Below are 17,808 nucleotides of genomic sequence, written 5' to 3' on the forward strand. Positions count from 1 at the left end.
GTGCAAACTGGAGCCCCCATCCGATAAGTACTTGTTTGATTAACACACTTAGGACCGTGTTTTTTCATGGTTGTGCATGACACTAAGGCAAAAACGATGTTTTATGCTTGATCGATAATGCAAAGCATATTAGATGGGCACAATACTTTGCACACACCTTGAACTAGGTGGAATTGACTTACATACAAAGTGGCACACCCATCCCATAAGTGCTTGATCGGATAACATACCTAGCAACGCGTTTTTTTACAGATGTGCATGACACTAGAGCAAAAGTAGTATTTAATGCTCGATCGACCATGCAAAGGATATCCAATGGGCACAATACTTTTCCTACACCGCAACCTAGGTGGTATTGAAATGTTCTCAAAGAGGCACACCCATGCGATAAGTACTTGGTCAGATAACACACCTAAGGGCGTGTTTTTTTGCGGATGTGCATACCACTAGGGAAAAAACTGTGTATAATGCATTTCTCGACAATGCGAATCATATCCGATGGTGACAATACTTTGCACACACCTCAACGTAGTTGAAACGGACTTGCGTGCAAAGTGGAGCCCCCATCCGATAAGTACTTGTTGAATAACACACCTAGGACCGTGTTTTTTCATGGTTGTGCATGACACTAAGGCAAAAACGGTGTTTTATGCTTGATCGACAATGCAAAGCATATCCGATGGGCACAATACTTAGCACACACCTTCAACTAGGTGGAATTGACTTACATGCAAAGTGGCACGCCCATCCCATAAGTGCTTGATTGGATAACATACCTAGCAGCGTGTTTTTTTACGGATGTGCATGACACTAGAGCAAAAATAGTATTTAATGCTCGATCGACCATGCAAAGGATATCCGATGGGCACAAAACTTTTCGTACACCTCAACCTAGGTGGTGTTGAAATGTTCTCAATGAGGCACACCCATCCGATAAGTACTTGGTCAGATAACACACCTAATGGCGTGTTTTTTTACGGATGTCCATATCACTAGGGAAAAAATGGTGTATAATGCGTGATTAACCATGCAAAGCATATCCGATGGTGACAATACTTTGCACACACCTCAACCTAGTTGAAAGAGACTTGTGTGCAAAGTGGAGCCCCCATCCGATAAGTACTTATTTGAATAACACACCTATGGCCATGTTTTTATATGGTTGTGCATGACACAAAGGCAAAAACGGTGTTTTATGCTTGATCGACAATGCAAAGCATATCCGATGGGCACAATACTTTGCAAACATCTTCAACTAGGTGGAATTGACTTACATACAAGGTGGCATTCCCATCGCATAAGTACTTGATCGGATAACACACCTAGCAGCGTGTTTTTTTACGGTTGTGCATGACACTAAGGTAAAAATGGTAGTTAATGCTCGATCGACCATGCAAAGCATATCCGATGGGCACAATACTTTTCCTACACCTTAAACTAGGTGGTATTGAAATGTTCTCAAAGAGGCACACCCATACTTGGTCAGATAGCATACCTAAGGGCATGTTTTTTTGCGGATGTGCATATCACTACGGGAAAAAAGTTGTATAAGAGCATATCCGATGGTGACAACAATTTGCACGCATCTCAAGCTAGTTGAAACAGACTTGTGTGCAAACTGGAGCCCCCATCCGATAAGTACTTGTTTGATTAACACACTTAGGACCGTGTTTTTTCATGGTTGTGCATGACACTAAGGCAAAAACGGTGTTTTATGCTTGATCAAGAATGAAAAGCATATCCAATGGGCACAATACTTTGCACACACCTTTAACTAGGTGGAATTGACTTACATGCAAAGTGGCAGTCCCATCCCGTAAGTGCTTGATCGGATAACATACCTAGCAGCGTGTTTTTTTACTAATGTGCATGACACTAGAGCAAAAATAGTATTTATTGCTTGATCGATCATGCAAAGGATATCCGATGGGCACAAAACTTTTTTTATGCCTCAACCTAGGTGGTATTGAAATGTTCTCAAAGAGGCACACCCATCCGATAAGTACTTGGTCAGATAACACACCTAAGGGCGTGTTTTTTTGCAGATGTGCATATCACTAGAGAAAAAATGGTGTATAAGGCGTGATCAACCATGCAAAGCATATCCGATGGTGACAATACTTTGCATGCACCTCAATGTAGTTGAAACGGACTTGCGTGCAAAGTGGAGCCCCCATCGGATAAGTACTTGTTTGAATAACACACCTAGGACCGTGTTTTTTCATGGTTGTGCATGACACTAAGGTAAAAACGGTGTTTTATGCCTGATCGACAATGCAAAGCATATCCGATGGGCACAATACTTTGCACACACCTTCAACTAGGTGGAATTGACTTACATGAAAAGTGGCACACCCATCCCATAAGTGCTTGATCGGATAACATACCTAGCAGTGTGTTTTTTTCGGGATGTGCATGACACTAGAGCAAAAATAGTATTTAATGCTCGATCGACCATGCAAAGCATATCCGATGGGAACAATACTTTTCCTTCCGCTTAACCTAGGTGGTATTGAAATTTTGTCAAAGAGGCACACCCATCCGATAAGTAGTACTTGGTTAGATAACATACCTAAGGGCATGTTTTTTTGCAGATATGCATATCACTAGGGGAAGAACGTTGTATAATGCGTAATCGACCATGCAGAGCATATCCGATGGTGACAATAATTTGCATGCATCTCAACCTAGTTGAAACGGACTTGCATGAAAAGTGGAGCCCCCATCCAATAAGTATTTATTTGATTAACACACTTAGGACCGTGCTTTTTCATGGTTGTGCATGACAGTAAGGCAAAAACGGTGTTTTATAATTGATCGACAATGCAAAGCATATCTGATGGGCATAATACTTTGCACACACCTTCAACTAGGTGGAATTGACTTACATGCAAAGTGGCATACCCATCCCATAAGTGCTTGATTGGATAACATACCTAGCAGGCTCGTGTTTTTTTTACAGATGTGCATGACACTAGAGCAAAAATAGTATTTAATGCTCGATCGACCATGCAAAGGATAACTTGGCGTGTCCATCTGATGAGTACTTGATCGGATAACTTCTCCCACTAATAAATTAAGTACTAATTAAAAATTATAATAAATGAGTAGATTATTAAAAAGAGACTAATATTTATGTAATTGTTGCTACTGCAGCTTGCTTGCAAAGGACTCTCACAAAGGAGATGGCTATAGATTTTGTTACAAGGATGGATGTGATTTTATGTAGCAAAAGAGAAGTAGTTGCATTTTCTACAATCCATGAAAGTGATCCCAATTCAGTTTGCCACTTTCGAAGGCTTGGCGAAGATAAGGTGGTAGTTACTGTATCAAAGATTCTTAGCACACATGTTGAGCTAAAGTATAAATGTGGAGATATGGAAACACTTGGAGATGTTATGCCCTACAATACATCCAACAAATCATTTATAGCATGGGACAAAGATGAGACTTATGCAACAGACATTATCAAGAATACAAAGTGCACCACCTTGGATTTTACTATAGGGGACATTTTACAAATGAGATCATTTGCAAATAAGACTGTAGCAGAAGGTGAAGTATTGGGATTTGAATAAGTGGAGCAATGGTCATTTGCACAGATGAGGATTCTAAAAGTCACTAATGATGGTATGGTTGATAACATAACATCCTTATGTGATCCCTACTATGAGGTAGGCAAGAATATGAGATGGAGCATGCAATTTTTAAACATGAGAAAGAGGCACGTGGTTTTCAATGATAAAGACAAGGTATACTACAATATCAAAGGACCTAAAAAGCGTGCCCATGTGCCAGGCTCTATCACTTCAAATGTGGATGATTTCAATATACTCAATTATAGAAGTGACATCTTATTTGGAGTGGATGAGTTCATTGGTTCCGAGAAACAAAATGATTTTAGAAGCGAAGCCTTATCTGGGATGGATGAATTCTTGCATAGTGAGAAGGGAAAAGGTTTCAATAGCGATGTCTTGTCAAGTGTGGATGAGTTCATGCATATTAACAAACCTGGTGTCAATCAAGCTTGTGGATTTGTGAAAGCCATGCAAGATGTCCCAATGAGTGATGTTCTCTTAGGAGTGGAAGAGTTTCAAGGTTCTCAATACTCTCATAGAATATTGAATTCATTGAATGGTCCTAAGAGTATGTTAAAAACGAGGATGAGATCAACAGAGGATTATTCAATATTTAACTTTGATTGTGATATGGACAAGGATGCAACGACCAATCATGGATGCTTGGTTACAAACAAATGTGAGGAGAAGAAGTGCATAAATACAGATAACAACATGCACGAGGAACGAAAACGGTCATACATATGCATGAAGAGAAAGCGAATCCAGGCAGATCCACAAAAGTAACCAAAGAGGAAGAGAGTAATGAAGGAGGAGAACATGTTAAATGCATTGGGATATCTATGTTGCAAGCGAAGATGTATGCGCTTCATTGATCTTGCAGACATCAGGGAATGTAGAGGACACGTGTGGCAAAGAAGAGGAAGCGAAAGAAATGAATACCTTCTCACAAGTCTCTCTTGCTTTCTTCAGAATGGCAATAAAAGGCTAAGTTCAAGACAAAAGGTAAAACCTGTCGTAAATGGAAAAAGGATTTGCAATAAGGCATATCGCAATATTACTGGATTATCCCATGGTACATATTGGGATTTAGTCACCAAGGCAAAGGGCGGCAACAAATTTAGCATTCATGGTAATAGAGGAAGGTCCAAATCAAGAATCTCAACTGTCAGGGCAGCAGCAATTTGGCAAGACTTCATACATGAAAATGCTTTACCTCAACCCCATATATCTACCAAACTCCCTATTAGTGACGTGATCACTGAAATGCACCTTCCAATGGGCTTGACAAAGCTCGAAGTATTTGATTCTATTGCAGAAAAGCAAAGGCAAAGAGGGGATGCCGTAGCTTCTTCTCATACTTTGTATATTCTTTGGAAGAAGAACTTTGGATATGTTAAAATCCCAAGGAGGCAAAAAATGTCAAAGTGCAATGTATGTGATGATTTAAAGCGAGCGATTGAGAGTGCAACATGTCCAAATCAAAGGGAATTCTACAAAAAAAACCAAAAATCTCATCATGACCTTATTCGACATTCCAGACAAAAATATGCATTTTGGAAGGAGCAAGCTATTTCGCATCCTGATGACTACATGTGCCTTATTGTAGATGGCATGGATCAGAATACAATAACATTGCCTCGTTTTGTTGCCACTTCACCTAAATTACAAGGAAAGCACTTTCTAAAGACACATCTATGTGGAGTTTTAGTGCATGGAATTAAGTTCTTTGCAGATAAATGGATTGATTCCTTGCATCTACATGATAGCAATCAAGTTGTAACATCTATTATGAAGGCAATTCGCAATGTACATGCAGAAAAAGGTCACCTACCACTGACTTTGAGAATACAAGCTGATAATTGCTGGTGAGAAAATAAGAATGTACTCATGTTTGCATTTTGCTCCATGCTAGTTGCTCACCGAATCTTCAATGAGGTCGAATGTGGATTTTTGTATGTTGGGCATACACATGAGGATATCGATCAGGTTTTTAGCACAGTCTCAAGGGAGCTTAAATGCAAGGATGTGGAGACAATAGATGACTTGGTAAGAAGATGTGGTAGGCAAGTTGGTGGTCGTAAGGAAAGTACAGTATGTGAGAGGGTCAAAAGAATGTATGATTGGAAGAGCTTCATTCTACCTTTCATACAAACGGGTGGTGATGCATTGACAGGTCATACCAATCCTCGGGGGGGTCACTCATCATATGTAACCCTATCACGTGAGTTCAACAAAAGGATATTTTTTATTTCTAAAATTTACAGAAATAAATATACATAAGGGACTATTTAAAATAGTTTTGGAAAAAATTTACAGATTTGTATAGAAAAGGGGTACATTTTATTAATGAAAATTTTACACAGATAAGGGATTTTAGAAATATGCCTTGAACGCACGTGGTATAGAGGGTTTATACATAGTGACCCCCCCGAGTACCAATCCACACTACTTTCGTCTTTTTTTAAAAGATGAAAAACCCGTAATGCAATGGCAACAGTATTCTCATGATACAAAATGGGAACCTGAAGAACCTTACAGTCTCTTAACTTTAATTCCCAGCAAGGAAAGGTATCCAACATGGGCTCCTATACAAGAATTCAATGAGAGGTCTAACTGTGAAATAGAAGGATTAAAAGCATTTATTACATACAAAGAGGAAATGCTCCGAAGATATCCTGATTCGAAGCCTACTTGGAGAGAACACACTACCAATGTAATTAACAAGACACGAAACTTAATAAAGGACCTTGAGAGAATGCGAGGCTCAAAGGATGTCAAGGAAGAATGCAATATGTTTTGGCCAAATGTTCATAACGATTTGCGCCCAGCTCCAGTCTTTGAAAATGAATTTGTATCATTACTCCCACATCCATATTGTGGACCGAAGAAGAGAGAGTTTATGCCACAAGTAGAAATAGAGGTCGATTGTTTTGTTGTGGTTCGGCCATCGGATGATGAATATGAGAATGTGAAGTTTTGGGTTACAAAAGTAGTTGATGTGCAAAGAGATGACCAAGGGAGAGCTACAACATTTACAGCGGTATGGTATGAACCAAAGGGCAGGAAGGAGAATATGGATAACAACACATTGTATACTAATTGTATAATGAAGGAGTGGGTCCCAAATGATGAAGCGGTCTCTCAAGTTTTGACGGAGACAATCATAGTGTCTTGGCATTCAAGGGCAAAGAAATCAAAGAAGCGCAATGCCATGGGATATGAGGTAGAAGGAAAAATAAAAATACCACAGCAAACTATTTTGCATATACACGAATTTTTAAGGATGCTCGCCATGGAGGAAGTAGAAGGAGACAGCGCAAATGAAGAATGTCCATGATTAAAGCTTTGTATTGAAGTCCATTGAAGGATTTTATTTGGGTACTAGGCAAGAAGCCAATACAAGACAATTATAATCAGAGTCATCACCTCCTATGTCAAATGAGAGTCAAAATATACACTGGATGTCACCCAAGGGTCAAGGCTTGCCAAGAGACAATAGGGAGTTAATGCAGATGGCACCTGGCAAGGGATTATCACATTGCAATAAGACAATGGGGAGTCAATGCACCCAAGGGCCAAGGCTTGGCAAGATAACTTGTGGGAGTTAATGCAGATGGCACCTGTATTTTGCACTGGATGTCACCCAAGGGTCAAGGCTTGGCAAGACAATAGGGAGTTAATGCAGATGGCACCTGGCAAGGGACTATCGCATTGAGCAATAAGACAATGGGGAGTCAATGCACCCAAGGGGCAAGGCTTGGCAAGACAAGTGGGAGTCAAATTATGTAGATGGCACCTGGCAAGGGACTGTCATGACATTGAGCAATAAAACAATGGGGAGTCAAATTATGCAGATGGCACGAATTGAGGCTCTTTAAGAGCAACAATTTAAATTGTAAACATAATATGTTCAATCTATATCATTTTGGATATAAAGACTCTAGCTGAGAGCAACATCTCTCAATGTAATCATATAATAATAGCTATAATTGCTATTATACCTCTTTGGTTTAATACAAAACTTGGGTCTTATGGCATCGTGTCTTTTTTCTATTTATTAAAAGTTTTAAAAATTTTGTGCATATTGCTAGTGACAATGTTATTTTCATGAAATATTTAAGTCTCCTTTCATGGATTTATAAATTTATCATGTTAAGGAAAAACGTCAAGGAAAAATATTAAAAATAATTAAATTAACAAATAACTTAGATATAGCTAGAATTTCTAATATAGGATTATATCAAATTCTTGCATGTTGGTGCAAAAGTATAGATTGAAAAAACAATATTTTTATGTGAATATGATAGTGCCACAAAGTGAACTTTTGATTTGGGAAGAATATTTTCAGAAAGTAAAATTTTGATTTGGGAAGGATATTTTCACAAAGTAAGGTTTTCATTTGGAAAGGATTTTTGGGCTTCGTCCAAAAACAACACAAAAAGTCTAAAATTAATGAAATAGGTGTTCCAACTTAACACTTTCACATCTTAAATCTCAAAAAAGAGAGATTGAAAAAACAAAGAGCTCGCTGTTGTACCTTTCTCCTCGACATTTTGGTTAACAAAGTTTCTCAAAGAGCAAGGTCTTATCAATGGTTTGCCGCACCCATGAAAAACTTACAAAAGTTATATTCTAGTCTGCATCATTTTGATAAACACACAGTTTTATGCAACCATAGATTAGATTCAAAGAGAGAGATTGACACAAAGAAACAAGCTCGCTTTTGTACCTTGGTCCTAAAGGTACTTCGAGTTCTAGTTTGCCGTTGCCACCCAAAACTCGTGGAAAGAAACCCAATCCATAGGTTGAAGGAATGTATACGAGGAGGAAATTGAGAGAGAGAGAGAGGGAGTGAGAGAGATAGAGGGAGGGAGAGGGAGAGGAAGAAGGCGATGAAGAAGGGAGCGAGGACGCAGATGACTTAGATTAGTCATAGAAGTAGTGCTAGCTACCTTTTTTGTACTTGAAGCCATTGGCTTGGCTTTGCGCTGCTCTTGTATATACACTCCTCTGATTTTTTGTACTTGAAGCCACATTGGTTTGGTTTTGTGCTATATGCATATATACAAGCACTTTTTGGGCTATGAATTAATATACACTCCTCTTATTTTTTGGGCATTTAATTTCCTTGTGCAATGTTCTATCAATGAATGCCTTCTGAACTAAATGTTTATAATGTTTTATTCGGAATTGTAATCGTCGGCTATAGATGTGCATGGAATCGTGCAAATTAAAATGCGGTTGGCTGTAAGAATTGAATTGCACCCTATAGAAATGGGATTCCTGCAACCACACAACATACATAGCATTATGTTCAACCACACAGAAGTCTTTTTTTTTTTTTAATTCTGCAGAGCATCTATAAGCGTGTCTATTAGCACATCTTTCTATTTTTTTTTCTACAGAGCGTCTAATAGCGCATCTATAGGCGCGTCTATAGACACGTCTGTATGTTATATAGACGCCCCTATAGATGCAAGTCTCTATATGCACTAATAGACGCGCAAATAGACACACCCATCACTTTTTAAAAAAATTCATGAAACGTGTCTCAGTATGTGCATCTATGGATGCATTGTGTTGTTGTGTATTAGAGGAAGTATACACAATCTCATGTTGTTTCTCAATTTTTCTTTATTGTATTGTTCGCAGATCACGTTTTACGTAGTGTCTTCGAATAGAAAGAAATCACTCTTCTTTTTTGAAATCAATATGTCACTCTGTTTTTTAGTACTTTTGTTGTATTTTGTATCATTATGTCACTCTTATCTAATAGAATAGAATCTTTCTTTATTTTTTCGTATCAATATGTCATTGTACTCGAATATAATGGAATATCCATTCTTTAATTTGTATTTGAATTGAAAGAAATCCTCTTCTTCTTTTTCTTTTGTATTGGAATAGAAAGAAATCTGCCTTCTTTTTTTATATATTTGAATAGAAAAGATTTCTTTTCTTTTGTAAGTGAATAGAAAGGAATCTCACCTCTTTTCTTAAAAACAATATGTAGTCTATTTTAAAGCAATTTCGTCACATTTTGTATTAATATTTGTTTTGATTCTACTAAAGATGTTCTTCCTTTTTGTGAATCCTCTTTGTTGAACTTTCTTATGTCTTGCACTGATTTGAAATCTGCTAATCTTGTTGGAACTCTGCATAAGAATTTTATCTCAACTTTTTTTACATCTTCATACAATCTTTCTTGGACTATCGCTCCAATTATAAGCTCCGACCCAAAGCTTGAATTGTGGGAAAATAAACGAAAGAAAACTACACATAGTCCATTTCTCTAGAGAAATTTATAGTAGGTAAGGTCGAGTAAGAGAGCGCAAGTGAAGAAATTAGCACTGTAACTACTAAAGTCACATGAAAAAAGGACATTAATAATTGGCTCACCAAAATAATTTAATAAAAAGGACATTATTCACCTCACTAAAACTTGTAAAGAAACAATTGGGGGAAAAAAGATATAATGAAGGCATTGCTCTCCATGAATGCTCACAGAAATTGGCTTGTAGGTTATTCCTGGGGCACCAACTCAATATGTAATATGTTACTACCCTCGTCCCAAAATCCAGGGTATGGGGGGACAAGGTCCATATATAATATCCATGGATTTTCTAAAAGAATTTCAAATATGAAAGGGAAATATGAAAATTTCATGTCCCCCCTTCTACAAAATATAAGGTATATATCTTGAAAAATATGCAAGATTTTAAGATTTGTACATATTTTTCAAAATATGTGAGGCCTAAGGGGGGGTTTCTTTTGGATGAGGGAGGGTAAAACAAAAAATACACTAAAATATGAAAACCCATCTCCTTTCAAAATTAATGTAACTTTTTCATGTTTTATCCAAATTTCAAGATGTAAAGACATATTTGAAGCTCTTTTAGTGTAGAACACAACCATGTTAATTTGAGTAATTTCTACTCATGGCATATTGTTAAATTTATCTCATACTCAAGATTTTGATAGGTTTTCTTATTAAAGGGAGTTGGCGCCCTGGGAGGCAATTGTTTATATGAACGAGTACTGAACCCGTGCTTTGCAAAGGCAAAGATGCATGACCATCCTCAACCACTCTCCATTTGAAGGTGGATCTTTGATTCTTAAATTTTGGCTAAGTCTTAAACCATGGCTCTGAGACCTTCCATCTTCTCCTTTCATTCCATTAACCTTCCATCTCCTCCTTCCTCCCGAAGGTGACCTTCTATCTCCTCCATGCCATTGACCTTCTATCTCCTCCTTGCCCCTAAAGCTGCCTCTTGTCTTTCCACCTCCTCCCTAAAGCCTGCCTCTTGTCTTTCCACCTCCTCTCCCTCCAAGTGTCCACGACTATAATGAACCCGTGCTTTGCACGGGCTAAGAGGCATGACCATCCTCAACCACTCCCCATCTGAAGGTGGATCTTTGATTCTTAAATTTTGGCTAAGTGCTAACCCATAGCTCTGAGACCTTCCATCTCCTCCTCTTATTCTATTAACCTTCCATCTCCTCCTTCCTCCCCAAGGTGACCTTTCATCTCCTCCATTCCATTGACCTTCTATCTCCTCCTTGCCCCTAAAGCTACCTCTTCTCTTTCCACCTCCTCCCCCTTCCAAGCCTCCATCCAAGAGCTCCTTCTTTGTGACAAGTGGAAGGCTCTTATCCTCCAAGCTCTCAAGTGTCTCTCTTTTTTTGGTTAAAGAAAAGAAGAAGAAGATAAAGATGGAAGACTGAGTGCCAAATGCACTGCAGACGATGAACATGCAGTCGTTCGTCTTATACGCCGTCATCGTGCTCGCGATCTCCGTCGCCACCATCGCTGCACACCAAGCTCTCCTCCGCTTCTCTCCCCTCCATGATCCCTTGCCCACCCTCCTCCCCCCTCCCCCCCCCGCCTCTGGTGCCTTCTCTACTAACTCCGTCCTCCTCAGCACCCATAAAATCGGCCTCCACCTCCTCCCCCAGCCCGAAGATGTCGCTCTTGATCATGCCTCCGGTCGCCTCTACGTCGGATGCGCCGATGGTTGGATCAAGCGTATCGATCCTTCCACCCTTCACATCGAGAATTGGACCCGCATCGATGGCGGTCGCCCCCTCGGCCTCGCCATGGGTCTCCACGGCGAGCTTATCGTCTGCGAACCGTCTATGGTACTGAACAGCCGCTCTTCATGCAATTGGTTTTTGGCGTGCTTCGTTGGACTGGGAAGAGAGAGAGCGGAGACTGGAGGGATTTTCTCGTCCTAGAATTCTAATTACTTTGCAGGGATTGCTCAACGTAACGGCGGAGCGAATCGAGGTGCTCTCCACCGAGGCCGAGGGTGTGAAATTCAAGTGAGATTGGTTCAGTTTTGATTTTTTGTGGACTTCTCTGCCGACACCCACAATCTTTGAATGCTGCTTTTCTGATTACATCTCAAGCTCGATAACCTAGGCTTCTGGTTACTGCAGAATGACGGATGCAGCTGCTGTCGCCAAAGATGGTTCAATCTATTTTACCGATGCGACTCACAAATATGATTTTGCGACGCATACATTGGATATCTATGAGGCTCGACCAAACGGACGACTTCTTAGATACGATCCGGCCACTCGATCCACCACGGTTCTTATGAAAGATTTATATTTCGCAAATGGAGTGGCCCTGTCCACCGATGAGAGTTTTCTTGTGGTCTGCGAGACTCCCTTGTAAGTCTTCTATCTCTTGCTTTGCAAATATAGTGCTTACCACGTAGTAGGGCATGTCTCATTCATCCACCGGGTCGGAGGTTTGTAGCAGGTGAAACTCCTGCAGAGCCTATCCCAAACGCAAGCAAACTATTGGTATGCGGCAGTAGCTCTAAGCTGCTTATGCTGACTCTATAGGTCAGGGGAAGGCCAGTTTCCTCGAGAGATCCTCAAACTGCTGACGAAATTATAAGTCAGAGCGAGGGTTTCCTTGAGAGATTCGGGCTCCACAGAGCCTGATCGAATCACAAGTTAACATGATTGTGGTTGCTTTTTCCAGGGCCAGGTGCCAACGGTATTGGCTTGAAGGCGAAAAGAGAGGCATTGCTGAGATCTTCATAGATAATCTACCTGCATTTCCTGATAACATTAAAAACGACGGCAAGGGGAACTTTTGGATTGGTCTTGTCTCGGTAAGTACCAGAAAGTCTCCCTCTGAAGCTTGTGGGAGAAAGTTGAAACAAATGTGTCTTTCATATAGGAGCTTCTTATTGCATCTTGTTAATGACGCAAAGCACGGAGGCTTGCCTAGTGACTTGGTTCTGTGTTATTCAGAACGTTCCGAGCAACAAGGTTTGTTGAGATTTGTTTAAGAATGGTACCTAGCTTTTAATCCCTATTCTCATCAACAAGGTCTGTTGACATGTGTTTAAGAATAGTACTTTAAATTTATGTTCTCATCACCATCGAATTCTTTTTAACATTTGATTTTGTGCACTCTTCAGAGTAGATCTCCCCTGCTCACTTTCGTCCTCAGATACCCACTTCTGAAGCACTTGCAGCTAGTGTTAGGGTTGTCCAAGTATACAAACAAATTCTTTGAGAGAGCACTCGTGCTATCTGTCAGTGAAGAGGGTGTGCCGTTATCCAATTTTGCAGATCCTAATGGTGTAGCAATTCGATTTGTAACGACAGCCTTGGTTGTTGGAGATGATATGTATCTTGGCAATCTTGGGGAGGATTTCCTTGGCCACTTGAAGCTGAACTCCACTAACTGATCTAGATAAAGTTCGCCAGTTTATTTATTGTCCATGTAGAAAAACATCAAGCTACTTTTCTCCTTCCCAAATGGTTGGACGGAATTGGAGAAGATAAGTAACCTTATTATTCTCTCATATGAAGTTCGATGGTGTACAATTTTAAATCTAGCTAGCAGTGAATGTGTGTGTTGCACACCAATTTGACAAAGAGAGAAGATATGAAAATAGACACTATTTCTAACAACGCCTGAATTTTTCCTAGAAGTGGATTTTATGTTCGGTTATGAAAGTTCAAGAGATTTAAAAAGAAAACGATAAGACGAAAAGAAAGAAGGAACGAAAGAAGATGCGAATCATTGTATATATTTGCTTGATCTAGGTTATGTTGATATAGCCTTAGCATAACTTTCAATTGGTTCTGGTTACAACAGAACCACACAACAAGACAAAGCACCCACAGATGCGCACACAGACGCGTTTTTTTAACTTAAAAAAAACTTACGGTTGCGTCTATTTGCGCGTCTATTGGTGCGTCTATAGACTTGTGTCTCCATGCATGTCTATCTAACAAATAGATGCACAAATAGAAAACAATGGCATCATCATCAAGAACACCCTCTCAACCATCCACGCAAGCCGAGTACCAAGCCCAAGACGAATGCACACGTTGTAGTCAAGTGATGAAGTTTATGATGGACGTGGCTAATGCCACCACACAACTGCCACTGAAAAGGCAAATAAAGGCAATTGTCGCTGCCAGTCTTTTCCACAACCCTAATGACCTGAAGTAATCGGCTATAAAGGTCCTCATCTCGGATGACGATTTAGAGGCTATATAGGATTGTAGTACAGTTGCCCCAGGACACGGTCGACAGCCCATTTCATTGTGTTATAATGAAGCCATGAAAGAGAATGCAGCCTGCATCTGCGATTTTGTTGGCCTCGCCGTAAGCAAACCGTCCACGATATCTACAACATTACAATTCATCATGGACGGGCCATGTTGTCCAATCTACCAAGATCGTTTTCACAGGGCCACAGGATACTATGCCCTCCCTTATGATCATCGCTTTTACCTTGTCTATCTTGTGAATACTTTAAAGGTGAGAAGTGCATGTGGGGCATGTAACGATCTCGTGGCATGTGAGTTGTATGACATGCTCGGCATCGGTGCAATCACTACTACAAAACTAGGTAGAAATGGCAATAGTAAATGGCATACAATTTTCAATTTTGCAATTTCTTATGTATGAAATGGCAACAACTTCTCAAATTGCCATATTTTTTGCAAAAATGGCAGTTAGAAATGGCAAGTAGTTCTTGAACTACCATTTCTTTGGAAGAAATGGCAACAAAAAATGGCAACCTTTTAATGTCTACCATTTCTTAGCAATAATTGGTAGCACCGAATGGCAGCCAATTCTTGACTACCCTTTCTTATGAAGAAATGGCAGCAAATTCTTGATTGCCATTTCTTATGAGGAAATGGCAACAAATTCTTGACTTCCATTTCTTCATAAGAAATGGCAGCAAATTCTTGATTGCCATTTCTTGGTAAGAAATGGCAACCATTTCTTGACTACCACTTCGTTCAAAGAAATGGCAAGTACTTCTTGATTGCCATTTTCTAAGAAGAAATGGCAACACAAAATGGCAATTATCTCTTGACTGCCATTTCTTATGAAGAAATGGCAACCATTTTTTCACTGCCATTCTTACCAAGAAATGGCAGCACAAAATGCATATGTGGAGTAAAATTACACATTAATGGTTGACCATTCAGTTGTTGTAATGTATCTTATTGTTGCCAAAGATTCAGTACTACCATTCACAACATTGATATTACTGTCACCATTTCTATATTGTCTAAGTGTGAAAGATTAATCAAAAGTCTCAAGTGCATTAATACTCATAGTACGTAGTGCGAAGAAGTCATCTAAAATTCTAAGGAATAACTTTTACCTTTTATAACACATGCATTTTACTTGATAACAAATATTATTCAATAGTTGGTTGAAAAATAAATAATACAATTTTTACATAGCAAAATAAATTATAAAATTATAAAGACATTACATGAAGAGTTTTCCAAGAAACATTCAAGCCTATGGTTTGACCCAATGTTTGAATCTCATAATTTTCTTTAAATATACAAGCATCCTTAATGATTGCATCATCAACACTCCCAATGGGTATGGTACCTTGTATAGGCCTTAATGAAAGTAATAGAATTGTTCTTGTAAAAGTTTTATGTGGATCAGGTATCTTTTTCTTGGTCGGGAATGTGTATTTCCACAATTCTTACCATGTAACGTGGATGAGTGTTAAAAATATGCATCGATGTGCTTCTAGCATATGTGTGTGAGTTTGATACTTTATAAAAGTCTTAATACCAATAATACCCTTATCCTTGCAAATTTTTTAGTTGATAGGATATAATTTGCATGGTTGGGTAGGTGTATTTTCACAATTCTTAAACATGCATCATGCAGGAGTGCTTCTAGCATATCTATGTGTGTCTGATAGGCATGATACTTTACATAGCTTCAACAAGATAAAAATCCTTGTGCTTTTAAAGTTTGATGGGGATCAGGCATCGATTTCATGGTTGGGCATGTGTATTTTCAAATTTCTTACCATGCAGTGTGCATGAGTGCTAAAAATTATGCTACAAATCAAGCAATGAGTAAAAAGCAACAATGTCAAGCAACAAAGTAATCAAAACAAACAAGAGAAATGAAAGAACACAAAAAAGACAACAAGATACCAAGAAAGCAACAAAGTCAAGCAAGCAAGCAAGCAACAAGATGCAATCATGTCAAGCAAGCAAGTAATTGCAAAATTTGGGCAGCACCTCCCCTGGGTCATAGAAAAATCTCATATTTGCCTTTTATGCAACCACAAAGACATAAGAAATGTGTAAACATACAATGCAGATTACAAAGAGAGGTGTGGTACAAAAAGAGGCATTTGGGTTATCTTTTTAAAAGTTTATCTGAGTTGGTATAGGCATTGGTATATACTAGCACCTATACCGATGAAAACAAAGTTTTCCTTTATTTTTGCATTTCTTAAAACTTTTAGTACTTCTATCACTTCTAGTTTCCTACAAGGTGTAATAAATGATGACCTGTATTGGATCACAAAATCTTGTAGCTTGGGAGGCCCTCTTTTAGGGTGTGTGTTGACTTTTTTTATCATATCTCCTTTTTTACCACACCTTGCACCCTTTAAAACATACATCATTGTAGTTCTAGCCATGCATATGGTATTAGATGTGCATGATATTTTTCAAAAGCCTCAAACCAGGTGATTTCAAGTCCTATGCAAAGAATCATGGCCATTCGATGTCATTTTCATGGATTGGATTGGATATTTCTTAGTTTTGCACCATGCATGCATGATCATTGAAAAACATTCATCTGTCAACTTCTTGTCATGCAAATGACATTTGTTAAGCATCATAATTTGTGCAACTAGTTAATGCATGAGTTCAAGGCTTGTGCAAAGTATCATGGCCATTTGGTGTCATTTTCATGGCATGGAATGGATATTTCCTAGTTTTTCACCATGCATCATGCATCAATATTCCAAAACATGCATTGGTGTGCTTGTAGCCCTAAAAATGGTATTTGATGGACAAAATACTTTGATCAAGCCTTATACTCGGTAATTTTAATGTCTGCACAAAGTATCATAGCCATCTGATGTCATTTGCATGGCTTAGAATGGATATTTCCTAGTTTTTCACCATGCATCATGCATGAGTGTTGAAAAACATGCATTGGTGTGCTTCTAGCAGCCATGAAAATGGTATTTTATGGACATGAAACTTTGTAAAAGCTTTACAATAGGTGATTTCATGGCCTGTGCAAAGTATGATGACTATCTCATGTCATTTTCATGGCTTCAAATGGATATTTCCTAGCTTTTCACCATGCATCATGCATGAGCATTGAAAAACATGCATTGGTGTTCTTCTAACCATAAAACGGTATTTTCTAGGAATGATACTTTTCACAAGCATTAAACAAGGCAATTTCAATGCATATGCAAAGTATCATGCCCATCAGATGTTAATTGCATGGCTTGGAATGGATATTTCCTAGTTGTTCACCATGCATCATGCATAAGCATTGAAATACATGCATCGGTGTGCTTCTAGCCATGAAAATGGCATTCAAAAGACATGATACTTTATACTAGCATTAAAACTCGGGGGGGTCACTATGTATAAACCCTCTATACCACGTGCGTTCACGGCATATTTCTAAAATCCCTTATCTATAATTTTTTCATTAATAAAATGTACCCCTTTTCTATACAGATTTGTAAATTTTTTCCAAAACTATTTTAAATAGTCCCTTTTGTATATTTATTTTTGTAAATTTTAGAAATAAGAAATATCCTTCTGTTGAACTCACGTGATTGGGTTACATATCATGAGTGACCCCCCTGAGCATTAAAATGGTGTATTTTAAGTCCTATTTCAAAGTATCATGGCTACTATTGGATGTGGTTTGCATGGCTTGGAT

General features: G+C 38.8%; 1 protein-coding gene across 1 annotated transcript; it reads left to right on the forward strand.

Moving 5' to 3' along the window:
• Positions 1-11,288: 11,288 nt before the first annotated feature.
• On the forward strand, positions 11,289-13,432 carry LOC147881433 (protein STRICTOSIDINE SYNTHASE-LIKE 5-like). The gene is made up of 5 exons (XM_087369891.1): positions 11,289-11,717; positions 11,833-11,900; positions 12,018-12,254; positions 12,574-12,706; positions 13,019-13,432. The coding sequence occupies exons 1-5, from the start codon at positions 11,325-11,327 to the stop codon at positions 13,289-13,291; spliced, it is 1,104 nt and encodes a 367-aa protein (XP_087226017.1). The 5' UTR covers positions 11,289-11,324; the 3' UTR covers positions 13,292-13,432.
• The last annotated feature ends 4,376 nt before the right edge of the window (positions 13,433-17,808 follow it).

The sequence above is a fragment of the Dipteris shenzhenensis genome, chromosome 31 (assembly GCF_047967505.1).
Source record: "Dipteris shenzhenensis isolate YYH24624 ecotype China chromosome 31, Dip_SZ_1.0, whole genome shotgun sequence".
NCBI lineage: Eukaryota > Viridiplantae > Streptophyta > Polypodiopsida > Gleicheniales > Dipteridaceae > Dipteris > Dipteris shenzhenensis.